This window comes from Solanum lycopersicum, chromosome 1 (genome assembly GCF_036512215.1).
Source record: "Solanum lycopersicum chromosome 1, SLM_r2.1".
Taxonomy (NCBI): Eukaryota; Viridiplantae; Streptophyta; class Magnoliopsida; order Solanales; family Solanaceae; genus Solanum; species Solanum lycopersicum.
In genome coordinates this window covers 80,217,092-80,244,955 of record NC_090800.1, presented here as the reverse complement: position 1 = coordinate 80,244,955, position 27,864 = coordinate 80,217,092, and the positions used below count along the sequence as shown (strand labels likewise).

The following is a 27,864-nucleotide window of genomic DNA, read 5'->3' as shown; positions in this document are numbered from 1 at the left end:
TTTGCTTTCTCTTTTATTTTATCCTTTATTAAATATATTATTTGGTATTATTGTCACTTCTGGTGTTCAATAATCAATCCGCAAAAGTAAGCAATGCCTATTGTAGAAGCATACATGGTCTGGTGTCAACATCCTCACCAAAATTCATGGGACAAAACGGAGGCATAAATATTTTCAACCTTAAGATCTGCTGGGGAAAATGACTTTAAAGTTCAGGATTTACAAGGATTACTAAGAAGACCTATTGGATCAAGGGAGTAGGGAGTTTATCTACAGAGAGACTATCCTAAAGCAACCTGATATTTCAGAACTATGCAGCTATCTTCCCTCAGTGCCCTATTAAGTTCAAAATAGCTACTCAAGCGTAAAATGTTGATTCATCACACTTCAACATATGTGAGACAAGGAGATTGGGGTGTTAACATGATTGTATAATTACCATGCTCCAGTTAACAAAACAGAGAATAACCAACCAGTAAAACCTTCTCAAAAGCATATAGCTAAATGAAAAGGCAGAATCATATTCATCGACACCAACAATAGCATCACATTATGTCAGTACAACAGCACTCAAATTATTTATGCCAACCAATGAACAGGTCAGAAAAAAGAGATTCAGCAAACTACAAAAATCTAGAAGTATTACCAGGCAACAAAATTTATCTAATGGATATCAGGTATTCCACCTGACACCACGTTCTCATCCACAGGTTTAGGGCCACCACAAGATCTTGAGACTGATTCAAACAGCTTTTCGATCTCTGGGGCACATCTTGTAAATGGTCGACTCCAAAAATTGTACCTTGGATTCTGTTGAACAAGAAGAAATACTGAGTTGAAAAGACACTAAATGAAATGAAGACTGCATCAGCATAAATATACACAAAATACCTTTATCAGTTCAATGAATGTGATCAGAAGACCCCATGGATGAGGTCGATTTACAATCAGGCGTTCTAATAGGACCCTGGTTATCTGTTCTTGGATCATCTCCTGCCCATTTACAGTAAAATTAGTAACTTATAACAATCCAATACATAACTAAGCAAATCAAATGTCTAACCGGTCTTCATACAGTGCATAATTATAAATGAAAATAAAATTACAATAAGTACTCATTCAGCATTGCAGAAATAATCACTCAGTTACGCAAAATAAGGATAAGGCCAATAGAGGGGGAATGCAACCAAATCAAACATATCCTGGGACACATTCACTTGGAATGTAATAACGCATGCTAATGAAAAAAAAACACAAGAGGACCAAGCTTTCACCGTTTTTTAGGGTTAGGGGCAGTGATCTTTTTGATGTTAGGGGATCTCAGGTAAATGGTCGTTCAGTTTTGCATCTGTTTTGCTCTGCAGCTATGCAGATGCATGTGCCTCTGCCCTCCCTCTGTGTGTGTTTGTGTGTGTGTTTGTGTGTGTGTGTGTCTGTGTGTGTGTGTGTGAGAGAGAGAGAGAGAGAGATTTATGTGATACTTGTACTATTTAGGGAATCAAATAGGCTTTCTATAACCACAATTTTTTTATATATTCATTTGAATATTTTCATTAATTGAACTGTTGTAGCCTATCACTTTCAGTTCACAAATATGTAAATTCATTTGAAAAACATGAAAAATGTATGTCAAAAATCAAAAATAAAAAATGTTTTTGGCCTTCTTACTTTTAAACCTCTATCCCATGAGAAAAGGAGGGGGAGAGGGAGAGGGAGAGGGGGAGGGGGAGGGGGAGGGGGAGGGGGAGTGGGAGAGTTTGTGGGTACATATATAAACACTTTAACCCTCTTAAGCCAAACCTTGCCATATAAAACGGGAGGGAGACAGAATAGTTGACACGGGTGCATAAACATATAGAGGGACCACCTAATCAAGATGAACATCATTATTGAAACAATTGAGGGCAAAAAAATAATAAAAATCAACAAGTGACAACTACAAATATAAATCGGAAAACTAATTGAAAACACTTGAGCACTTGACACGGGTGCATAAATACATATAGAGAACCACCTAATCAAAAGATGGAACACCATCATTGAAGCCATTAAAAGAAAAAAAATCAATAAGTGACAACAACATATATAAATTGGAAAACTAAATGAAAGCGAGCACCTGGTTTGATTCCGCAAATAGGTAGAGCAGAATAAAGGAGAAGTAATGTGTGTGATTATTTGGGTATCGCAATTGGTTAGCGACTGCATTTAAAAACAAGTAACGCCCCTCGGTGTCCAAGTCCATTATCAAAGTCTGGAATACATCTAGAGCAGCACCAACCAAGAATACTGCAAATGGAACACTACTGGGCATCGACTGAGCATGAGGAGTTTTTGCCTGCAGCTGCTGGATAGCCTACAGCAACCCACCAAATCTAATAAATACAGGGTAATGAAATGAACCAAAGAAAAACATGCAACACAACTGCAGAAGAGGAAATGCCTCACAAAAAGCGGATGATACGATCATACAAACCTGGAATAAATAAAATGCAACGACAGCACTCATTTTGATTTCACTAGCGCACAAATTTCCACGAGTAAGGACAAAAGAAGAAAGCAGTTGAATCAAGATTTTACCTGCATTCCAACATAGAGTACAAGGGAGTTGATCAGGGGTACATTGTAGCGCGTCCCAGCCTTGGCAGCTTCACTTGGAGAAAGCAGTAACTTCTGTTTTAATTCACTCAAAAATGGGGACCCCTGTTGCCTTGTCTGCAATCATTCAGGACAGTATAAAACAAGATGAGCAGACAGGAAAAGCCATATTATAGTGTAATTCATTCTCCCAGTGCTCTTACGCCGAACCTAAACACATGCTGTGTACAGCAAAGAAACAAGATTTTGATTATGTTAGGATTACCTTCAGGTATTCATCTACATCACCCTTCATCTGCTTTGATTTAAGAGCTGCATCAACTTCAGAAAGAATGCGAGGGGATTGACTAATCTCTGCTAGTAGATCAATCTATAGACACCAAAAAAGAGTTCATTGTCAAACTTAACAACAGTACAGAAAATGTGAATAAGATTCACAAAACTCATTACCTTTAAGTTGGGAGTTGATGGATCAGGAAGCCTCATGTTGCGAGGAAATGCACTTAAAATTATATTTCGCATCTGTATGCAGCTTGGAGGGATAACATCACAGAAGCTGAAATGGTAGTCACAGAGGAACTCCGGAAAATCATGGAGGAGGACCAACAAAACCCTGAGAGTCCCTTTATACAGAAACTGGACCTAGAAGGTGAAAAAGAAAGAACTTAAATTGATATCCAGGTTTTAAGCAACAACACACGACACAAAGAACAAAAAAAAAAAATCAAAACCAACCGGTTCTCCTAGCTCAGCGTTCCTCAGAAAGGGCTCCATGAACTGGAAGAGATCCACCAATAGTCGTTGAATGTAAGGCCACCCCTTCTGAGCATTTCCAGCAAGTAGTTTAGGCATAAAACTTCGGTGACTTACAAGTTCAAGCCATGCAAAGCTGAAAGGAACTCATTAAGTTAGTCACTCAGACAAGCACAGAAATGTACCTTAGGGTAAATTACACAACAAAGAGAACCCAATAAGTAATCATATTACAACACACTGTACCATCTTAGTATAACAAAATAAATGTCCAAACTAAATTAGATACCTATCATATCTGGAGAGAACTCAGTACAGTATATTACAATTATCTGTCTTGAATATGCAGCAATAGTTAACATTTGTTACTCTACCATACCAGAAACAATGTACCTGAATCCTGGAACTTTGAGGGGCTGAAGGGCATGGAAAGCATTGGCTAAAGCTGTTAAAACCTGAAAGGCCCCAGAGGAGATCAGTTTTGTAATGGAAGATCTAGTCATGAACATATACAACAAAAAAAAAAAGAATACCTGAAAATTTGCACCATCAAAAACAGGGTCCAGGGAACTGAGATCCACTAACCAATTAATGAAAAGCCTAAAATATGGTCTAGGATTAAAGATCATCTTCTTTTCATCAGCGTCCCTCTGGATGAATCTTACAGTGACAGCGAGAACCTGTAAAAGAAAGAGAGGTGCAGTAAGTCAAGAGACTAGATAAGAAGCACTACCCAAGAAGAAGTTATAGATCATTCTCATACCTTTGGCAGCAGCAATAATTTACTAGATCCTTGATCCACAGGATAAAACTAGAAAGAAGACACATAGAAATCAGGCAACAACTCCTATTCTAATCTACGAGAGGTCAGTAGAAAGTTCTTCAGAAAAATATACCAACCTTCAAAATTGAGAACACTAGTTTGGCATAGATATCGATTGCAAGGAATGATAGTGGTTGTGCTTGGTGAGACTGAGGGGTGGAACTCATGACCTCAGACGAAAGACAATGTGAAACAGAAAGTTCCTGAATTATCAAAGTAATTAGCTTGCAATAAAACCTTAAACACTTGATCAGTAGAGTTTGACTAATGGAATAGGTAAAAATCACCGTGAGTCTGCGGAAAAAACGCTCTGAAGTTTCATCGCCTTTTAATAGGCCACTCTGGTTTAATTGCAAGATATAATGAGCATGAGTTGCGTCATTCGCTCCAGGAATTTCACAAATACGGTACCACTCAGCAAACAACATAGAGACCTACATATGTCAATGATCCAACAGCTTTAAGAAAGAGACAGAAGAAAATATGAAATCTACCTCTTTATTAATAATCCCGAGATAACTTGTTCCCCAACCAAACGAGTGCTTAGTGCTAAGATTATATATAAAATTACTTTACCTTCTAAAAGGATAGCAGCACTGAACAAAAAATTAAAGTTGCTGGAACCTTTATCAATTTCTTCATTCCAATTTTAACTATACTGAAAGTCTTTTCCAATTGGGCAAAAGCCAGAAAAAACATTAATAAATGGAAATACCTGCTCGCGGAAACTTGCAGAATCTGGTTCAATACATTCAGAAACACCATAATCTTCTCTGGTACCAGTAGCAGTAACGGCAATCTGTTCAAATATTGACGTAAAATCAAAACGCATGTGAAACAGAGGTAGACATGCCTTTTTTTACTTTTAAATAGTAGGGTACAACTCATCCAGGTCTAATGGCGAGTTCAAAAGGTTGGTTGAACCATTTGCTACAATCATTTAACTGACCTCACTCAACAATTTAACTATGGTTAGTTTACACCACCTTATGAATGTGTTCTGCAAATATAGGTAACAAAAATATTGTTTTATGGGGTTGTTTAACTACTGGAGAGTTTTTTCCTTAGCATATAGAAATAAAGCAAATTTTTACATATTATAGAAACAGAAGTAAATAAAGTGTTCTTCTATAATAACTTAATCTTTTAAATGAAAGGGTACACACAGTTTAACATGGCATGTGGCATTCACAGGTTGTTGGTGTAAGTTTCACTACTATACATCATAATATTTTTGATAACTGAAAAATCCTCGAGGGCCAGCGGGCACACTTGGATTATTTGTTTGAAGACACAAACAAATAAAACAATCTGTTCATTTTCTAACAAGTACAAAAGCTGGCAATTTTTTGACCAATGTAATCTTCTATGATTAGTCAGCGGGTACACAACTCAATATTGCACGATCAATATTATTGAAGGAGGGATTTAAAAGACCTTTTTGTCTCTAGATTGCTTGTTGCCATCCTCCTTCCCAAAAGATACACTAGAGAGCGCAGCAGCATTAGCACCAGGGTTCTTAGCAATCTCAACAAGTTGTTGTAAAGACTCGGGAGAACCTGGTCTGGCTGCAATCTGCACCATGAAAAAATATAGGTAAAGACCTACCTCTATATCAGAGCAGAAAAAAGAAAAGATGGGAGTAAAAAAGGTAAGACATAGAGAGAAGATAAGGGACGGGTACCTTAGCAAGTGCATCAACAAGGTTCTGCAGCTCGGATATGACTCTAGAATCACTTATCACCAGTGTTTGAATAAGAGATACAGCAAATTCAGTAGCAGACTCTGCATGTCAGACAAAAAAACAATTAGTGTTTTGTGCACTCAATTGAAAATAAATTGAAAGACAAGTTACATACTGTTTCTGCCAGCATCAAGTAATTTAGACATGTGCACATTATACTCGGCAAGGTTTAGCAGTTCACTACGTATCAAACCAACTGTAATGTCTTTGTTGAACTTTCTCTCCTCATCAGAGTAAATAACCTGCCAAAAATTAGTAATCAAATGTAGTGATGAAAAAGGTCAACTTCCAAACAATCAATTTTATCTGCATATTCACTTAATGGAAGGGTCAGCCAACATTAACACTATGGCATAAAAACAACAACTATGCGCCAATCTCAAACAAGTTGGGCCCGGCTATATGAATCCCCCGTTCTCCATTTTATCATTATCATACTAAATAAAAGTATATTATTAATAATCTTATAACAAGTCCAAAAGCATATCCTCGACTAGTGGTTATCACCTATATGGATCTTTTCCTTCCATTATGCCACAAATTTGCCAAGTCTGCAGTGATATCAAAGCATAACACTGACAAGTTGAGGAAAATGATTCATAGTTATTCTTTCCACTGTGGAACATGATATTGTAGCAAGTATTGATCTCATAAATTAACAACTCATTTTAAAAGAAGTTCACACATATAATGCATTAACGAAGTTCACTTATCAAGAGCTGCATCCACCATTTGACATACTTCAGAAACCTCATACTTTCAAAAAATTGAATCAACCTGACTAGCTTATTGCCATCACTGTCTGTCATACTCCAACTTCCAACAATTTTGAAGGGTAAGAACTAGAATATTTTGATGTCTCATGCAGACCTTCATATTTTATTGTAATGCACTTTTAAACATATAATAGAACTTGAAGAATTTAAGGAACCCAACTTTTTTTGAGACAATTAACAGTTCTATTCAGTAGAGAATTGGCCATTCCAAAGAGAGGTGCTAAGTTGGAAACTTTACAAGCATCAAAAAGGTGCTTAAAGGACCCAACTTCCACTCCCACAACTCATGGCAGCAGTTAGAAGCCACCACAAAAGAAAACAATTAGGGTTGAAACCTCCTATTCTTGGTGTCAAAAAAAATAAATTATGGATCACTATCCAGAAGAACAACTCATTTGAATATACTGTTCTTTTCCTGGTGAACCATTCAACTAAACATGGCTACAACTTCCAAAAGAAGATGATCACTTCCATAAGAAACAAAGCAGACATTCAAATCTTTTAGTTTCCAAATTACTAGGAGTTGCTTGCAGAAGGAACTTTTCAAAGTAATAAAGAACAACATATTCTAAAACTTCATTTTTTAAACTACAATTAGATTCCAACGATCAAAACTAAATGACATTGTTATACCCAAGTAAACACAGCACAGCAGAAATAGGATAATCAGTCACTAGACTGTAAGCATTCAGATTGCATACAAAGAGGAGAAAGTACACTCTTAACTTAATTATCAAACCAAACATACTGAGGAGACTAAAATAAATAAATAAATAAATAAATACGAAAAATAAAAAGAAGCTTGGGGTCAGTTCCATACCCAACTAGTTAGCTCCTTAACAAAAAGTTTGCTAACATCACGGATTGAAGACAGAATAGCAAGATGGGCACCAACATGAGCACTATTTGTAGCATTCTCATACAATCTCTTGAAAGCCTGCATAAAAGAACACTTTAAACTTTAGAACTGAAATCTTGATGATCTAGAGATTATTTTCATACAATTCAGAAGAAGATTAACCTTCTGGGCCACTGCCAAGGCGGCCTCATCTCTACTAATACATTTGAGGATGATTACCGGAACTTCAGCAATAACTGCCTGCAAACAAACATGTGAACATGTGGGAGTTCTATTATCTTTGAGAATGATAACACTATTACATGTGTAGCACAAACGCGGTGCTAGGCCTTGTTTACAGTTCATGAAAAAAAAACCCAGGTTCCAACAACAGGGATCAATTTATGGAGCCAACCCTAAGACCAACTGCAGCCTTTGAAACTCAAGATGATGCTCCCACCCCTCTAACCTTCTCCAAGTTTGCTTGGCATAAGGCTCGAACCAGATGGACATATGAAATAAGTACAACAAGTTTTTTGCCGAGAATACTTCTAACATACAGAACACAGGGGCAGTAAGTGCAACATCACCCAATGTAACAGCATTCAAGGTTTCTTCACAAAACAATGTCTGGGGAGGATACCTGAACTTCTGCCTCTTCAGCTTCTTCACTCACCAGGTTTTCAAGCTGTACAACAAGAGTACCAAACAAGATATATTAGCTACAGTACATTGGCATGAAACAAATATGAGAACATACCTGCAGGAAACAATCAGATGGAATTTTATACCAAGAACTGACAATAGTTTTCAAGAATTGTAGGGAAAGCAACACACCTCAGCCATCAACACAGTGGGTTTGATTTCTAGAAAGATGAAACAGATTAAGAACAGAAAATTGGGTCTCAAACCTTTTCAGAGATAATCTGGTACTTATCCAACGCATCACCAGTAGTCAGCAACGGCTCGGAGATACTATTTCCAACACGCTCAGAGGTAGCTGTTGCATTTGATGGCTGTAAGGAAGCTCCTGATTCCTGTAAGAAATAATTTAAACAGCGATGGTTTAATCACCAAAATGCATACACAACTAAACCACTAACCCCAATCTAGAGTGTTTCGCATACAAAAGGAAAAAGCCATAACCAACCTTTGCAAGACTGGATGGTTCCACTGGATGCGATTCAGGAGCTGAGACCGATGTGAATGGTTCAACAATAGCCTCCGTTTCAAAACTGCTAGAAGTGACATTATCACCCGTCCCAAGATGGGGAGAGGAAGCACTGAGATAAAATTGACAGGAGGATAGGAACAAGAAATCCAAAATCACCATGTCAAATGTGGAAGAGTATCTCAAAGATGAGTAATGAAGAGGCCATCAACAAGAAAAGGGAAAAGACCTATTAAGTTGAGATGAAGTATCTGTCTCTTCTGATATTTCCAATGGCTGCGGAACAGCAGTTATTGCTGCATTCACAAGACCAGACGAGTAAACATTGGAGTTCAATTGTCCAGTTCCTGACATATACGCCCTGGAGACACCAACACTGCTGGAAGAAATTGAAGGAACAGCAGTCACAGCATTTGAGCTTTGGCTTGATTGATTTTGCCAAGGTAAGCGGACGAAATCCTGTGAGACAAGTCGGAGGTGAGTTAATGTGTCCACGTTAATCAGCCAACCCTCTTACAGAAGAAGCAACAGAAAACAAGCACCTCATAAACGCGTTGCTGAGAATGGGATAAGCGGCCAGGTTTAGGGCGAAGAGCTTCTGGTAACCCACCCATATGACCCTGTGTATAGGGGCTTGCATCAAAATATGAGGCACCGGGACCCTCTCTCTGTTTCCTCCTTATGGCCAGCTGTTGAGCTATTTCTCCATCAATAGTCTGTATAGCCTGCAAATGCATTACCAAGACAGAGATGATAAGTGAACTTAGACCCTGCAGAAGTACAACCAGATTTTCATACTCAAGGGAATTATAGCACTGTAAATAGATGGCTGCACTTGAAAGAATACAGTAGACAAAGACAATAGCAAGTTCCATGATATATCCATGACACAAAATAGTCTAACATCCAATCCAATGTTGAAAAAGGCATAGGTGACCATGTTTCATGAGATTCAAGTGCAAAGCACAATTAAAACATGAACTCTATAAAGTGATGAATCAAAATTGAAGAAATGAATAAAGACAAGCAATCGGAACATGAATACAATCATAAACAACAATAAAATGGGATGCAAAATCATAATATTCACTTCAATTATGAAAAGTAAAACAATGAATCACCTCAAAAACAATTTAAGATTTCTGATTCATGCAAAGATACAAATTTAAGATTCTAGCTCGGGTATAATGATTAGTCCAATATCCCAACTTGGGTTCGCACTATCATCCCAATTTCCTACCGTGTCTCTAAATATTTCCTATATTATTTAACTATTAAAAAAATAATTTTTAATACTTATCAAGCTCTTCAATATCTATTTTATAATAAGTGATGATATTCCCATAAATGGCATAACAGCATTCAGACGGTGCAGTGGAAGTTATAAAGTGTGCAAAGCCCCAAATATATCTAACATGTAATCGACATTTACAAAGACCATATTGCACCAAAAGGCTAGCAAAGTAATACATTTGTGTTTTAAGACTGCATAATAAATATCTAAATTAGATATCAAAAGATTTAAATTGATGCTTGAATCCACACTGAAATTAGATGTCAATTCTTGCACTCTGAACACTGGCATGCGTTCATATAGGAGGTAGTGTCTATACGGCTCAAACTCCTAGTCACCAACATATTTTTTATGAAGTTTGAGCATCAATTAATCCATCACTTTACCAGCTATAAACTTGTCTGACGCCACCATTTTCAATATAGAGCACATAAACAAACCTATTTTTTTAATAAAGGTAACAGCATTGGCATACCTATTAAAAACAAGGAAAAAAAGAATCGAGCCTATGTACCTTACAAATGAATCTAATCTAAAGTTAATTTCTGCCAAGGCTCAGAACTCAACGTATTGGCATCTTGACTAGAGGCCTGCAAAAGCTACCCCAAGTTCCAGTGCTTGCCCCAACTCTTGGGCTTAAGAGCACTTCCAGCGTGCTTTCCAAAGAAAAATTTGTGATCCACATTATAACTTAGTGCCTTAGTCTCACAAAAATCACTACAACTGCCACATATGTGCGACAAAAAAAAAATTGTTCATGTATAGATGTGTGCGCCAAACCATCCAAGCCTTACCCACCTTACCATTTTACCAACCAGCCCCACCCTATTCTGTTCTCTTTTTTCTTAGAATCCAGCATTCTCTTTTTAAGCTTTTTCATTTTAATTGCAATCTAAACGTGCATAAAAATTAACATTGACTCCTCAATAGCAAGTCCACAACATCCTGATCTTTCAGGTCTAGTTCAAGAAATTTTAATGGAAGAAAAAAAAAATCACATCAATGCTTCTGATGGGCTTGGAAGCATCTTTTGTCTTTTCCATCGAAAGAGTTGTATCGATCACGTGAAGTTTTATCCTTTCTATCAATTTTTCCAACAACCAGAACCACTCACATACCCTCTTATTTTTTCACAGACATGATTCATATTAAAGATAAAGCCGAGAGACTCAAAAGTCAAAGAACAGAACTGGCTGACCTGTAATGCAAAAATTGAATGGTTAAGCTTGAAACTCACTTAATAACCAACATCCCTGCTCCCACCACACAACATATTTTTCCCAAGATTAGGTTCTGTGCATACCATACCCCCAAAAAAAAATTTCTCTGCCCCAATACAATCTCTAAATGTATTCTGCTTAATCATCATTACCACAAAAGGGATTCATTCTTACCATATACAACAGTCACAACTAATGAAATTAGAAGGTAAAGGATAGGTGGAAGAAGTGCCCCTGTGGCTTTGGTCAAGTAGTGAGAGCGTAGACCGTGATGTATGGTACAGGCACATTTCTGTTCAAACATGGGCTCTGACAAAAGCCTAATATCTAAGTGGAGAACGGTAAAACCACTGAGTTTTGATCCCCATGTTTTTTAAATAAAATAATCAACAACTAACATCACCTACCAGCCCAATCTGTGAGACACTGTATCCGGAAAGAAAAGCAACGGAAGTCAAATGACATGAAGCAAACAATCATTGGAAAAGGTTCTGATCTGTTGAATGTTAGAAATGATGCAATAAAGACCACCTAACAAGACAAAGAATGCAGAGTCCTGAATGGCATTTGGCCGTCAAAAGACGTAACACGAGGCAGATTGAGAAACATACCTTCTCTGTAGCTGCTTGTTCAATCATGGCACAGCCAAGATCGAGATTATCATTAGTAACAAGCTGAAGAGCTTGTTCAAGGAGGTCACTCGCAATGGTCAATCCCTGAAGTAAATTACGAAGCTGGCCTGATATCGAACCACGTAAAGGTTCCTAAAACAAAGGAATTCACAATTGTACCCAATAAAAAAAGAAGAAAAATTAGGAAATTTGGCAGTATCAAGATATCATCAGAAAGATCTAATGTATTGATCAAACACTGAGAATGGTAAAAAGGTATTCCTCTACCTTGCATGTCACATGAGCAAGGCTTCCAGACAAGCTGGCGACCATCAAATGTGCAGCATTACGTATCCGGGTCTCATCCGATTCCATCGCATAGTCCTGTCATGTGTCATCATAATCAGGGAACAAAACAACTGACCTCTTCTGTTTTTCTTTCGAGGGGGTGTCAAAATTTATGTAAGAGGTGTCTCAGAAGAAAAACCTTCAAAACAAGTTCCTTTGTAGTCTGAGTTGCTATAGAAACACTGCGCTGCACAATGCTGGACACTATCTCTTTGATAGCTCTATCCATAGCCATAGGAAGTACACTGCAGAAAGGTATCAAAAACATGATAGAGGATTACAATACAATTGTAAGTAATGAATCAACCCCCAAGGGGGCAACAACTGCTATTACAGTTTCGAACCTCTGAAAATGCAACTGCAGGCCCAGAGCATGAAGCTTAGGATTGACAACAACTTGCTGCTCTATATTGGATGCAGTTGCAGGAAGCTATAAGAGAACAATATAAGTTAGAACCATCTCCAAAAAAAATTGTCAAATATGTAGAACACTAACACTGCCAACAAACCTGACTAACAGAGAATGGTGATTGCCCTTGTAAAAGACCTTGAGCAGAAGGAAGCTGATCAGACAGGCCAAGTGCTGCAAGCTTCTCATCCTCCGTCATTGGAGCAGATGGAAGATGAAGTGGAGCAGCATACTGAATCCACCACATAATTAGTTCAGGAAACTTAATTATCATAAAAGCCATTCTGAAATGACAACCCAAATAAAGCCCAAACCTGAGTTAAAATTCGTGAAGGGCCACTAGGATGAGGACTGGCAACATCAAGTGGTAGTTCAACCTGGTTTAGTGAAGATATAATGCCAGATTTGGCATCGGCCACCATCTGTGGTTGGGAAGATCCACCAGCATCCTTGTTTGAGAAGTCGGGATTTCCTTCCACTTCTCTCACTCGGTCTTTAAGAAGAGAACTTGGAACTACCTCTTTTAGATCCACACCAAGATTTTTGAACAGGACCTGAAAAGCGAATATATAGGTAATACTTCTTCAATTACAGAACAAAAAGGTCACAAAACAACAAGTAAAACACAAACCTCAATGTCAAACTTGAGGTTCATTTTAAGATTTGGCATTGCATAAATCTCAGCAAGTAATTCAAGAATGCCCATGGTCCATGGGTTAGGTGGTTGGTATGCTAGACTGCTTTGGCATGGTTCCAGAATCTGCAGCTCACAACACAAACTCCATCATCCAAAAATCCAAAGAAGACGTTAAGAAGAGGAGAGGGGGTTACAAAAAGATAAGTCAAGTAAGACCAACCTTCGATGTGAAAGGAATAACTGCAATCATCAAACCTTTTTCATATGCCTGCATAAGAAAGAGAATAAACAAATTATCGTGAGATTAAGATGCACCAATTCCACAGTCTGAACAACTGAAAAAGAAAGATATTCATTAACCAGCAAAAACCTCAATAATCAAAGACTTCGGATCAATCTCTCGCGCCCTCAAGACATGATTCTTTCCAATTGTGATTTTGCCTAGCCAGCTTCCAAGGTTTTTCAGCAAAGAACGCTCTTCCGAACTTGACTTTATCAACTCTGACCCTAAAAGAACCTGAAAGGAAACCGAAACTAGATATGAAGCAAATGAATATCACTTTCAGGTCAGCCGCAGTGACCAAGTACCAAGTTGTAGCTGTAAGACCTTGCAGTTCTCGTAGGTTGCTTGGACAATCTCCTTGAACAGAGATTTTGAATTGGCTTTATCTAAGAACTTCAGGTACAAGTCATGAAAATTTGGCTCAATGCTCGCTCTGTCAACGAATAAGCAATGGCATAAAGGAGCAATCAAAGTTAGGGGGAAGGAACGGAAGTGCAAATTTAAATAACAAAATAATAAAGTCATCCCCCCTATAATGATCTTTCTTCATCGAAAAAGATATATAGTAAACACAAGAACTATAATGTAAAACTAACCTTTTCATCACCATATACTGAGCAAACCATGGGTAGTACTGCTCTTTCAAAATTTCAGTGAACTCTTTTGCTTTAGCCTCAAAATTTGTCGCAGATAAGTTATTGATAATAAATGAAATCTTATCCTGTATTTCTGATGCAGGAGCCTGCAAAAATAATGATACTTTACTTAAAAATTGACAGACAATAATACAAGGACCTAACAGAGTCACTTCAGCTTAACCATGCCATCTATAATTCCCAAAAGACTCGCTGATACATCTAGACACAACTACCAAAATTTGTGATGTGTTGCAAGGAAGAAGTCATAAATTCTGTTGCACACTGTCGTGTGCGTCTTGAGCAAAATAGGAAACAAAACAGTATATCCTGCAACCAATTAATACGCCAATGCTCACACTAGAGCGACATATTTTGATGCAATAACATGGAGTTATCTCATTTAAAACATGTTGGTGCAGGAAACTGACACTAAAAAACATGTAGTCTCACCAAATGGATAATAAACAAGAATACCTCTATGGGTGTTTCTCTTCTCTCTGCAGCTGCAACAAGTGTTTCAATATTCAGTGCAGAACCAAACCCTATAACAAAACAGTGTCACATCCATCAGTGCCTCTGTCTACAACAACAGCAAAGAAAAAAAATTTAAAAAATAAGAGTCTATGATAGGCCAAGCATTACTTCCTGAGGTAATGGCTCTAGATGGGCGAAGAAAACCAGGAGAAGATGTCAGTACTGCTGAAGTACTGCTTGGACCTTGTGGCTACAATTCAACAAGAAAAGAGTCTCATAGCCTGCAATAGACTAATCATAATATGGAGAAAGACGCAACAAGCAAGATCATTGTATATACCTTCTGAATGCCAGCATTATCACTTGAAGGAACTGTGGCAGGTTGCACTGCAGGTGATAAAGCTGGCTTCAAGTAGCCAGAGAGAGCAGCAGAGGGTTTTCTCTCCTCTATGGGGCTTTGTTGCCTCAGAGGAAGCTGGCTTGAAGAGGGTCCTTGCGTACTTTGCTGCAAACCACTCTGTCCAACCACTTGAAATGTTTGACCCTGACGAAAGAAAAAAATTGAAAGGCCAGAAACTATTTGATTAGCCCAGGATAGTCAAAAATGATAAAACTACTCTCTGAAACAACACTTACAAAACAAAGCACTAAACCTTATCCATTCGGCAAAATGTTTTTTTCTAAGATCTCTTTCAAAACGAATACTAATAAGACCAGAATAATAACTTACCTCGGAATTCATTGGGGAAGATGGGATAGGACCGTGGAATTGATCAACAGCAGGGCTGTGGCCTACCTCTGACTCAGAATGTGCCAGTGATATCCTAGCAAGTGCCCGTTCAATGAACACAACAAGCTCTGGATTAGCTACTCGGAGATGAGATATTTGCAAGATATGGTTGCAGTATTGGGGCCATTCAATCAGACGATCAACGAACTGTTCAAGTGCCAAAATCCCAAAAACAAACATCTGCATGCAGAAGGGCTATCAATAATATGAACCAGAAATAACATTTACGAAGTGTAATCACTGAAATAAACCTTCGAATCAGCAGGCTTGCGCAACGCATCCAAGACAGCTCGCAAGGCAATACCAAGTGCAAGATGAGTTACCAGCTGATTCTTAATAAGCGACCCTACAAAAGCAAATACACACCACAACAAGAATTATAACAAAATTTCGGAAAATAATTCCCCAACCACCACTCGTGTGACTGCGATGGGTGTGTTGTAGTACACTTGTACTGAATTTTAAAAGCTATTTTCTTTGAAGCCAGCATCTAAAATCCCAATTATTTCAACGGCACATAAAAGAGAACAAAATCATGTAGTTCTTTCATAGAAATTACAATGGACCCTTGGTTTGACCCCCAATAAATCATCTGTTTTAGCACAATCACGAAGTTACTGTAGAAAGATAAAAGTTTCAACAAAATTACCCTTTTCAACAGCAATCAAAGAAGAAAATATCGTATAGCTCATTTTAAAATAATCTAGAACGAGAATTTGTATGTGAGCATAGAATCCACATTGTCAAATCAAAGTCAAAGCTACTCTTTGTCAAGTTAAAATGAGTATTGCCTCCATATTAAGATATTCCCAACATTTCATCTGAGATGCTATCAGCCCTTTGTTTCATTATGTGATGTCTAGAGTCTAGACAACTTAAGACTTATTAAGTGTAACTTCTAATTATGCAGCCAAACAAGAGTAGCAACATATTTTACGTGACCTTGGTCAGTGCTTTTCATCTCTTGTGTATAATACCACAGAGAACCAAGTCAAACCCAACTGCACTCTGATGAACAAGCCATCAGAACTGGCAAGCGTTTTCTCTTGACAAATAACCCCCAGACTTTTGTGCTTTGCCTATGATCAAGGTAGTTCATATGAAGAAATTGACCGTGGATATTCAATTCCAACAGTCAACTAATCCGATTGTTTTTCTAATCCTCCTCTTGCATATGCAGTTAAAATGACATCTTATTGCTGCTATTAGCTGCAACAGAGCCCATTGGACCACAAATGCCTGACACCATCATTAGTCAATACCTGAAAACTCTACGAAAAGGATACTGGAATGCAAACTAGAGAACAAAGATAACACCTCAAAGGGCTAACAGCTTCAAGAAGTTATTAGGGGAATGTGACTTGACATATTTAATTAAACAACCCAAACAGATTTACATTTTTAAAAGATCAAAAAAAAGTGCATGGTGTATAGGTAACAATAACACTTGAAAACTCAAGAAAAAAAACTTGAAGTCGAGCAGTTTATTGCAATCCAACTGAAAATTGGAGAACCTGAAAAATCAACACTGAGAAACTAACCAAATAGAACAGCTGCAATTCTAAGCTGCCTTTCTGGGTACTTGGAGAGAAATTTGTATTCTTCAAACAGATTAGCGATCATGCACTCGAAAATTGCTTGCTCCCTGCAAATTTCAACTCACTTCAGTATCTCTTAAAATGGGAAAGTATTAATAATCATGATTGTAGACTAGAACAACTCAGTGCAATAACTTGAGCCATTTTCACCAGTTTCCAATGTCCACTTGAAATTCACTAAATTACTAATAAAATAAGAATCTGTGTTTAGGATGGGAACTCTCAATATGTTGAGCATACCAACCTATAGAGAAAATGAGGGAAATATATGAATTTTCACTTCACCCAACAATGATCACATGCCACCTTAAATAATATATTGAAGAATGACAAACATTAAGTAACAGCCACATGGGCTTTTTAGAGCATAAAGAGCACAATGCCAACAGAAAAGCAACGGCAACTCTGTCTGCACTAAAGAAGCAGAGAAGTGAAAAGTATATGCATGACCGACTTCCCCAGTGCAGGCCATTTAAAAATATTACAACTGGATTTTTGCAAAACTGACCTCTTTTCAGTTGATTCTTTGAAACGGGCAAGCATTTGAACGGTTGCATCATTACTCAGCTGACCAGAGAACATTTGATGAAAGTATACGTTTGCTTCTGCTTCAATAGCATCAGAACCACCACCATCAGAAATGGATGTATCAGCACCGCCAACACTTTTAAGCCTTAATTTAGCATCCATGTATCTTATGTGCAACTTGTCCAGCTCCTCAGATAAGTGGCAAGAAGAAACTAAGCTAGAATGAGACTTAAGAACCTGCCCAACAAAGATTCAAAGATGAGCAAACATGAAATTTTGCATGTTGTCTAAAACTAATCTATCTCAAAAGTGGACCATTAAAAAGGTAGAAGAAGTTACTGAATAAATAGTCAAAAGAGCACTGGGGGGATCAAAATGGTTGGAGGCATCATCTAGAGCAGCAAGATGTATTTCCCTCAAGAACTTTAGGCATGCCTGCAAATACATATAGAGTTCAGCACAACACAAGAGTAAAATTTTCTCCAACATTGTGAACAGTGACAACGCTGACTAAATGTAAAGAACAGCAAAAATATAGAACCTTTCCAATTAAAATTTGTGGATAAAACAAACCTCATAGAAGGTATCTTTGTATGTGTTCAAGTTATTGCTCAACCATTTCTCTAAATCCAAGAGCTCCTTGCGGGAAGCAAGGGCAGCAAGTCTGATGCCGAAAGCAAAAGGTATCCTATCTAGTACTGATGATAGAATCTGCAACACACAAAAAATCATGAGTTCACATACTTGAAGTATGACCAAGGGTAGGATATGCATAACAAGGGAAGATGTACATGAAGAGATCAACATATATCTCAAGCAACCACTGGTAAGAACAAGAAATTCCTCAAATAAGCAAAAATAAAAGGAGGGTCACAATTCTACCCATTCCTCAAACAAATAATATTAATAACAAAACTAGAAGAATTATTTATGAAACAAAAACACAGTTTGATTTCTTTAAACAACAAACTTACAAATATTATTTAGCCATTACACCTGGCCACACTAGGAACCTTCTTTTTTGGGTTAAGGACCTGGCATACTAGAATCGTCCAGAATACATTTAAACTGCAAACAGGTTGTCTCTTAAAGCATAAAATGCAAAAAAGCGATAAGATCCACAGTCTAAAGTGACAAGTAAGAAACGAAGCCCATACTTAGTGGAAATGAAGCACGCTGTTTCCTGTAAGATACCACTTACATATATGGATTCACTACATATAATTAATATTCAAAGCGCACTAAACTAATTTAGCATCTAATATACAGTAATGGCGATATCATCCACCTCCCTAAAATAAACACTAATAATTTCACAAGACCATCAAACAAAAACTTCAATCACAAAACATTTTTCCATTTTCGACAAAACAACCAAAAAGGAAACTATCTGCAACACTTGAAATTCACATTTGATTGTACTAAAAAAAAAAAGAGAAAAGAAGATCTGGAATAAATAAGACTTGGATAAAATAAAAAAGAAAGTCATTTCTTTGAAACAGAAAAAAAAAAGCAAATATCAGAAGTAACTAGGAAAAAAGGTGGTTCCAGAATACGCATAAAAAATCGAGAAGACGAAGAAGATATGAACTACAAAGAGAATGCTGAAGTATATGTGGAGACAAAATTTAATATTCAAATAGCCCAATGTTTTTTCCCTTCTTTTTCTCTTTCACTTTTTCATCTTCTACATTGATAATCAAAGAAATCAACCGCTTCTCTGTGGAATCACTTGTGTTTCATTGTCTGTGAAGTGCATCACTGCATCCACTAAGCGATGACAACTTGCTTTATCTCTTACTGACTGCAAGAGATAACTATGCAAAAAGACATTTAATACTATACATTACTAGTAGACTGCTATATGAATGATACATGTAACAGCCAATCATTTCAAATAACACACTCAAGTGAAGATGTCCAGAACTGAACACAACAACGGATCATTTCAAATAACATTCTAATGGTATCAATCTTCTGCATCACTGTTATATACATGAATTTGGGAAATAATCCAACCTTCAGCTCTTGACAGGCATCCAAAACTGTGTGCATGTTGTCCAGATCAACGTCCAATGCTTCTACAACACCCCAACACAAGATGCTAGTATTAACATGCCACAAATGAAGAATCATCATACCCCTAGCAGCAGCATTTTTTAGCATAACAGGAAAAGCAGCAGCGGCAACTTCATGCTGGAGGAGATTATATGCAGTCTACAAAATATTCAAAGGCATTTTGATTGATAAAGATGATAAACTACGAAAAAGGAAAGATCCATAATTACTGTCCATGCTCAGTACATTAATGTGGGCCATCCCATGAAGCAAGACTTCTGGACAGTGCTTCAGAGGGTGCTCCAGGATGGACCGCACAGAGCTTGCATAACCTATTTCAGCCAGCTGGCAAAGAACTTCGAGAAGGTCAAGACACAACCATGCATGATTAGCATGTCCATTTTGGATTTTATGGTCGTTCACCGCATCAGCACAATCCTGCTCAAAACAGTGTCTTTTCAGACCAATCATAAAAGATATGAGGTTGTAGATAAGCTAAACGTTAAAAGCATCATACCAGTTGCCTCCTAGAATGTGCGAAGGTAAATACTTCAGGAGGCACTGACACAGCATACTTGAGTAAGGAAAGCTGACCCTCAGCATTCTTCCAGATAGAACCACAAATAGTTTCAAGAGGAAAAGGATCCTACAGTCCGGCATGATATACATCAAAAATATGTCAAGGAGGAAAATTTTATTTTTTGTTGACCATGGTACAATGTAAGTGGTCCATTGAAAGAGCATACTTTAACAAGAACAAGAGGGAATGAAATGACCACATCGAATAACACAAAGAGAACTGCAAATTCCAAAGAAAAATCTAGCAGAACAAATTATCCTACTTAGATACGGGGAAATGGGGTAACTGAATTAAATTGCATGTTCCATTATTATATGAAATAAGTGCAAATCCCCCTGTTGTGAGTCTATAATTTTTTTCTTTCTTGCATGTTCCTTTCTTTTTGATGACACTAAAAAGGTGAGAAGTGGATAGCCTCACAGATGCATGCATTGTATAGAGGAAAGAAGGGAGGTACCTGACAGGCATGTTTGTAAATGGACATCAAAAAGGAAAAGGCTGCTTCGTCGGGAATATAAAAACCCTCATGATCTAGATTATCTAAAACAGTTACCCAGTTAAGTTCTGGAGCCTGCACACAAAGAGGTGGAAAGTTGGTAAACGTGTTCCTTGTCATCAAACTATAACTGCAATCAATAAATACTAACTAGTAAACATTTAAGTTGATGGAACTCACAAATTGCTTAATTGCATCAATAAGGATGTCAGCATTCCAGGAATTCAATGGTGATGGATCAGTCGCAGAGATGCTACCAAGAGCAGTACGGAACGTTGAGAACATGTTAAGGTTATCCTCGATACCTGAACAGGTACGTACAACCATACCAAGTATCCTAGCAACAGTCACTTCAGTCAGCGGCAAAAATAAGGATAACATTTCTTTGCATTGCAAGATAGAAGCAGTGCAACCATAACCCAATTCCTTCATGATGTCTGCAATGCTCATTTCTTTCTCCATATCTGCCAAAAGAACATCAAAATCATCTTCACCGTCGTCATTTAAGAAATCTAAGTTCCTGCCACAAAAAAAGACAAGGTTATGTCATGTTTACAGTAATACACAAGTTACTGAACAAAAGACATAAAAGAACCAGAACTAAATTAAATAATAATACCTCAAAAAATTAGCTTCATGAAATTCATCAGATAGCAATGGAGTTAAAATGAACTGGGCTTCTTTTGACGGGACAAGTGATAGCAAATGCATAAACAAGTCTACATGCTTAGAGAGGCCTTCAGATTGATTCAGAAACAAAAGAACATTCTGAATTTGCTTGGCATCATCTAAAGAAGAGTTGGTGGAACGTAATTCTGCAATCTGGCCCATGCAGTAATTGGTTCCTGCAAATTACAAGTAACAAAAACACATTTAGATAAAGGAATTACAGCAACTTAACGCACATTCTTTTACCTCCTTTCGTCCACCACATAAAAGCTTAGATCAGGATCCAAGTACTATTAACAGCATTTGTAGGAAAAAGATCGTTACCACATTTCTTGACATCAACATTTTCTGAGTCTGACAACGCAAGGCCAACTCCAATTTTTTCAGATATTGCCAAGTGGAAAGCATTTGATAGATTCACTAAAAACTCCTCACTGATTGCAGTGTCCTTGAGGGATTCAGAAAGAACAGTGCTGAAATTTGGCTTGTCCAATATGCATCTGAAAATGGAAGCAAATACAGGATCCAGCTGTGTGTTCTTCGAGTCTTTCCCATAAACATTCAGATGATCGATGCAGGTCCGAAGAAGCAATATGCTCCCTTCAACTCCATATGACAGATACTGTAAGGAGAAAAACGTCAAAGAAAACAAAGTAAGAGGATAGAGGTGCTATTTTAATATTTTTCCCAGGGACTAACAAATATAGATAACCATCTAGTTGCAACATATCAAAAGAGTCTCTGATTGCGACAATATTACCTACTTATATCCTCAAGATAATGTTTTTTCCTTTAACTCAAACATAACTGAGGATCCCACAAACAATCTTAAGTTTTAGCGCAGAGCATTAAAACTGTGCAAAATTGCCTTAACAATTGGCAAAAAATAATTAACACTAATTACATCCCCAAATTGGAAAAGTTATTTCTTTTAAAATACCACTATATGGTCAATCACAGGGTTAAATAAACTAAACATTCCAAAAGATCAACTAAAGCCGTTTATAAAAATAAAGTAACAATAAAAATTCAACTCCTACAAATGCAAAGCAGAAGTAGGAGGAACACGGAGAGAAAAAAGGAAAACGCTTCTGCTATAAAACTAGTAGATTACCAAAACAAATGCTCCAAAGCCAAGGAAAAAATTGAACCACCAGAACTTTCAGCATTTATATTTGAACAACACTTCAAGGTTAGGTCCAGACGATGAGTTCAATGATGATTGGGGAAAATAAAATAGAAGATCAGATATACTTGGGAATTCTCTCTTAAGAAAATCTATTTCTCCTGCCCTACCCTCCGTGCTCTAGAGTAACAGATGGAACTTGACATCCCGGTAGATCCAAGTAGTATGCCATAGAAGGTGAAGAGAAACAAAGATGCAATCTAAATTGCTAGCTTAATACCTTTTCTGGAGCTCGTATGCTTATTGATTACAGAAGCATTGAGAAGAGAGGAAAAACTTCCGAGAGAAAAGCAGAAGAGTGTCAGCAATAATTTGCATCTTATAAATTTGGGAATGAAAGATAAATGAAACAGCCCAGTTCCGTGATAGATTATGACCAAAAGTATCACATAATCTTCACTCTATCCCAAAAAAAAAAAGGCAAAATGACATCAAGTGACGAAATCAAGGTAGACCATTTTGAGAACAACTCCGTAGCAGTAACGGAGATTTCAAAAGTAAAGGCTTTTATTAACAGGAATTTCAACACTGAAGGGGTTATTCTTATCTTTAGAAGGAAAGAACAAAAATGTAAAGCACTTAAAGCAATATAACTATGCTTTAAGTGCACTGCTTAACAGTAGCACCGCTTAACAAGACCTGTCACCAGTCAGAATTATAAGAACTTCAGGACCCAGGTGTGCACCTCAGTATCTTTATCCTTATTTAAAACATTGAGGAAACATGTAGCCTATATTGCATCCAACTTCTGAACATAAGCACCTCAAGCTTGTTGTGACAAAACAGGACGGCTCTAATAATCTAGGGCAACAATAATACAACAACATGATGCATGGTATATGGTAAATGAGTCAACCGAACCTTATCCAAGACAGACAAAAAAATTGATTGGTACATTCAAAAACAGACAATCTAACAATTTTTCTACCAAGGCATCTCCCATTTCAAAAGTTATATTCTCTTTATCAAGTATTGTAGTATCATATAAGAAGCATTCTAAGACAAGTGTCCAGATTTTAGTACTTAGCTTCTACTTGATTTCCCCCCTCTTATTACCCAAGAGGGAAAAAGTATGCACTGACACGCCATACATAAAATCAGGAAACAAATTAACCTTCGACTCCACCAATCAAAATATAAAATGTAGGGGAAAGCACAATCGGAATTGAATCTTCATATTTATATTCTATAAACGAACTACAGTGATCCTAATGAATAATACCACTTATTAAGGGAAAAAGAATCCACTATCCATTTATGCTAGAAAGTGTTTGTATCTTCTTTTCTGGATAGGCAAGAACATTTTGAATCCTTATTTCTTGTTATTTATAATACAAATCCCCAATCTAATTACCCAAACCAAAAAGATGTCAAGTCTGTAACCCATACTATCCCCATCAATTCTAGGTTTAGCAGCAAAAGAACCATTCATGGTGGTCAAATGCATCAACATCTCCATTGAAACTACCAAAAATTACCAGAATTTTAGAAATCCCTTGCCCGATAACCAAATTTCATGCTTTTTAATCACCAACAACTATCTTGCACCAGATGTGTAAAATGTATGCAACCCATATATAAAGGTACTTACATTTCCCTAAAACAAAATTACAAATAATCCAATTAAAATATTAATGAATACCTTGCGGAAAAACTATTACTCAAAAAGGACAATTTTGCACAACCACATACTAGAAATCACCAACAGTTCTCTAGCACGCAATTCATAAAAATGGTCAGATAGCTACGCTACATGTACTCAAATTACGTAAATTTTAATATAAATTTTTACAATCGAAATCAAAATATGGACAGTAAAAGCAAAACCACATTTACTCGAGAAGGGCAACCTCAGGGCAATTACAGATAGTGTTTTCTAAGGTTCTCACTTCTCTCTCATCAGATGCATAAAAATACATGAAGTTCAACTAAGTAATTACTTGCTGTATTATTTTTAAAGAAAAACTTGTAACTTGCTGTATTATTTTTAAAGAAAAACTTGCAACTTTTTGTATTCCTCAGCATAAATTTACTTGCAGTATTAGCAAATGAAAATTCCAATTTTAGATATTTGAAGCAAGACCCATTACTCAAGAAGGGCAATTTAAGCAACTACATAACCTTGACAGTCACTGTTCTAATAACTACTTAGTAACTCACTACCCCGGCGCAAACATATAGTAACAACCGTGAAATTACTGGTAAATGTGTGTATACTCGCAAACACGGATTACTATATCTGGATTATGCACATCATCCACTAGAGTACAATTATTAAAAGTATTTGAAGTGTTTAAACTTATTTATATATTCAACCACATGTGAAAGTATGAAAGGATTGTATAGACTAAACCATTCTTCTACGATATGTTGATTCTATCAATCATTCCTTATCTTAATCAAGTTCCCACGCCATAAATAAATCCACATACAACCTAACCAGCCAAGGAAGAGAGCATCTGAAGGGTTAATTCAATTTCAGTTACAACACACCGACCCTGGGCAAATCACTAGCTACAATTTATAGAATTTTTTGATAGATTATATTCATCAAAAAAAAAAAAGGCTGCATGAAGCCCCACCGGATAATCGAAACAGAAACCATTACAGAGAAAGGCAAATCAGTGTAACTACATCACCCAATCACCATGAAGATTGTGCCTTCTAATAAACAAACTGATCCCAGCTACACTCGACAAACATAACCATACAATCAGTTACAGCAAGATTGATTCCAATCTTGTGTATTATATGTAAATTACAATTAAACATCTTTTACTAATAGCAGTGACTAATAAACAAAGAAACAATTTTTGGTATTTGAAACAGAAGCCATTACTCAAGAAGTGCAATTAATAGCAACTACATAATCTTGAAAATCGTTCTTCCAATCTGTGCAAGAAACAACCAAGACTCGAATGTAACGGAATTGGGGTAAGGAGGGTTTACTATACCTGACGGAGCTCATGGATTACAGTGTCAGAATTGGAACCGTTCAAGCTCTGGAACAGAAACCGAATCTGAGTAGAAGCAGCGGAGCCAAAAGGAATCATCGCGAAGAGTAGAGAAATTAACGCTAGGGTTTTTCAACGAGCAGAGAAAGCAAGAGAGCGGGGGAAGACTGAGAGAGAGAGAGCGAGAGATTTGCTGAACGATCGAAAAGAGAGAAAATATGAAGGGTGAGAACAAATGGACTACTAGAGAAGGGCTTTTATATGTGGGTGGGGTGAACTGGTTCGGGTTTTACATCTATAAAATCGGAGTTACCCAAATTGCCCTTTGGTCTTTTCTTGGTTAAAAACATAAAATAGACCCTAAAGTTGTCGTAATGCATTTGCACACCTCAAATTTCGAAACCTTTTTTTTCTTTAATTAATTAATTGTTATGATAAATACAATACAATAATTATATGTAAACTAGTAAATTTAGACGCGCTATGCACGGTATCTAAAAGTTTTTATTTTTATTTAATTTTTAAATTCAAATAGATTTGTTAATAAATTTTATCATTTGGCTTTGTAATTTCAACTCAATATATGAATTAATTTTATCAAAAAATAAATATATGTACGGTCAAATATCTATACTTTTTTTTGGTTGAATAGTACCTATTATTTTATGTTAGTTATAATATATAATTAAGAATTTATGACTTCATTATCCATTTGAATGAGTTCTCAAAATTAAATATGGCTAACTTTGATGTTTTGTTAAAAATTTAAAGTGAGATTTTTAGTCTTTTAAATTTTTTTAAAAATATCAAAAGCATTAAAATAGTAATAAATTCAAAAACAGACTTAGAAATATGAAAAATTATACGTAATAGATAAGCTACCTATAATTTGAAGACTTAAAAAAAGCAATTCAATATTTATATATTAAGATATAAAGTTCTCTGTATATTGATTTTTTGAAAGAAAATGGGTGATACATGATTTTTGTTCGGTAAAATAATTTTTAGTGATATAGAATTAACATAAAAATAATATATTATTGTTAAAATGAATAATAATATAAGTAATAAATGAACAATTATAGATGAATGATAAAAGGTTTTATGTTAAGATTAAAAAAAAACTTATAATTAAATTCTTGAATTTTTTCTGAATAAAGTAAACATAAAAAAACTGTTCACAAATAATATGAATATTTATAATTATTAACGATAAATAATATTTTCTTATAATTAAAGTGTAGGATAAAAAGTTAAGTAAATTTTTAAAATCATTATAATGGAGGATGAATGTTTAAGTAATAAGTATATTTGAAATGATTGTCTGTAATAATTTTTTCCTTGATAAATTTTCTTCTATAATTTTAAGTTTTTTTTAAAAAATTTTATTTCAACGCTATTTTTAGTCTCCTTTTTTATTTTTTATTTTTTAGTCTTTGCTTATTTAATTCTATTAAGAAAACATAAACAATTAGCATCGTAATTAAGAGAATGAAGTTTGCTCGTCTTTAGTATTTTTACTAATTTATATATTTTTTTGTAAAACAGTAACAATTAGCATCAAATCTTAATATAATCAAGTTAGCTTGTCTTAAGTTTTTTATTAATTTAAGCAAAATGTTTAAATGAATTCTCTTAATTAATTTTTATTATATTTTTCATGATTCATATTTTATTTAAAATTTAAAAATAACTTCATAATAATTTTGATTATCTCCCGCCGCTAAGCGTATCTACAAATACATTTTAATGTTTTCAAGAATTGTTTTTGTCTTATTTTAAGTAATGATATTGCTCTTATAATTTCATGGAAAAAAACAAATCAATTATTCGCTTTTATATATCTTATTTTGTATCATTCTTATTAGAAGTAAAAATAACTATACAAAGAAGTCTTTGTCGATAAATTTTGCATTACAAAATTAAAGTAGAGGACAATTAAGCTAAACATAAATATATTTGGTTAGAAATGTTTTTTGATGTGATTTTAAGATGTCACAAATTTAAAAATTAAGTAATTTGGGGTTATGAAGGTATAAAGTTGGAAGTTATAGGTATTACTAATAAGTATTAATCAAGTATAGAGGTTTTGAAAGATGAAGAGGTGTGAGTTTATGATAAAAATTAAATTAAAAATAAATATATAAAAATAAGAGAAAAATGTAAAAAAAATGTGACATGTTTTTTTAATAAACAAAAATATGTTTAAGTAAAATCCTCCACCATTTTTATGATTTATTTTATTATATGACATATTTTCTTTTTACCTCATTTTAAAATTTTCAAATAATTTAAAGTCTCCAAATATGCTTCTAATAAACATTATTTTTAGTAATTACTATTATTTTGAACAATATATACTTTTTCTCTTATTTTATATTATAGGAGAGA

At 35.8% G+C, this 27,864-nt stretch overlaps 1 protein-coding gene across 1 annotated transcript; it reads right to left on the bottom strand.

Annotated features, from left to right (window-relative positions):
* Positions 1–410: 410 nt before the first annotated feature.
* On the bottom strand, positions 411–25,708 carry LOC101267935 (uncharacterized). The gene is made up of 51 exons (XM_010327224.4): positions 25,474–25,708; positions 21,658–21,955; positions 21,284–21,509; positions 20,845–21,184; positions 20,626–20,739; positions 20,106–20,234; positions 19,835–20,026; positions 19,550–19,747; positions 18,104–18,241; positions 17,870–17,965; positions 17,511–17,767; positions 16,946–17,049; positions 15,656–15,750; positions 15,345–15,584; positions 14,955–15,158; positions 14,783–14,864; positions 14,615–14,682; positions 14,099–14,244; positions 13,827–13,935; positions 13,590–13,736; positions 13,440–13,487; positions 13,214–13,342; positions 12,897–13,136; positions 12,683–12,814; positions 12,518–12,603; positions 12,313–12,418; positions 12,114–12,209; positions 11,826–11,978; positions 9,243–9,425; positions 8,930–9,159; positions 8,680–8,812; positions 8,441–8,566; positions 8,173–8,217; positions 7,713–7,790; positions 7,512–7,628; positions 6,031–6,157; positions 5,856–5,956; positions 5,609–5,746; positions 4,887–4,970; positions 4,459–4,605; positions 4,249–4,374; positions 4,112–4,159; positions 3,882–4,028; positions 3,742–3,803; positions 3,331–3,484; positions 3,046–3,237; positions 2,861–2,965; positions 2,578–2,712; positions 2,117–2,353; positions 892–993; positions 411–810 (listed from the first exon to the last, which is right to left on the bottom strand). The coding sequence occupies exons 1-51, from the start codon at positions 25,570–25,572 to the stop codon at positions 664–666; spliced, it is 7,236 nt and encodes a 2,411-aa protein (XP_010325526.1). The 5' UTR covers positions 25,573–25,708; the 3' UTR covers positions 411–663.
* Positions 25,709–27,864: the final 2,156 nt, after the last annotated feature.

What these genes read in the sequence shown, in the direction of transcription:
- LOC101267935 (XM_010327224.4), bottom strand. Translation starts at nt 25,572, where the DNA reads ATGATTCCTTTTGGCTCCGCTGCTTCTACTCAGATTCGGTTTCTGTTC. An exon ending in CACCATTCTCTGTTAGTCAG is followed by an intron (nt 12,604 to 12,682) that starts GTTTGTTGGCAG and finishes GTTCTCTTATAG; the next exon opens with CTTCCTGCAACTGCATCCAA. An exon ending in CTCAGCAACGCGTTTATGAG is followed by an intron (nt 9,160 to 9,242) that starts GTGCTTGTTTTC and finishes CTTGTCTCACAG; the next exon opens with GATTTCGTCCGCTTACCTTG.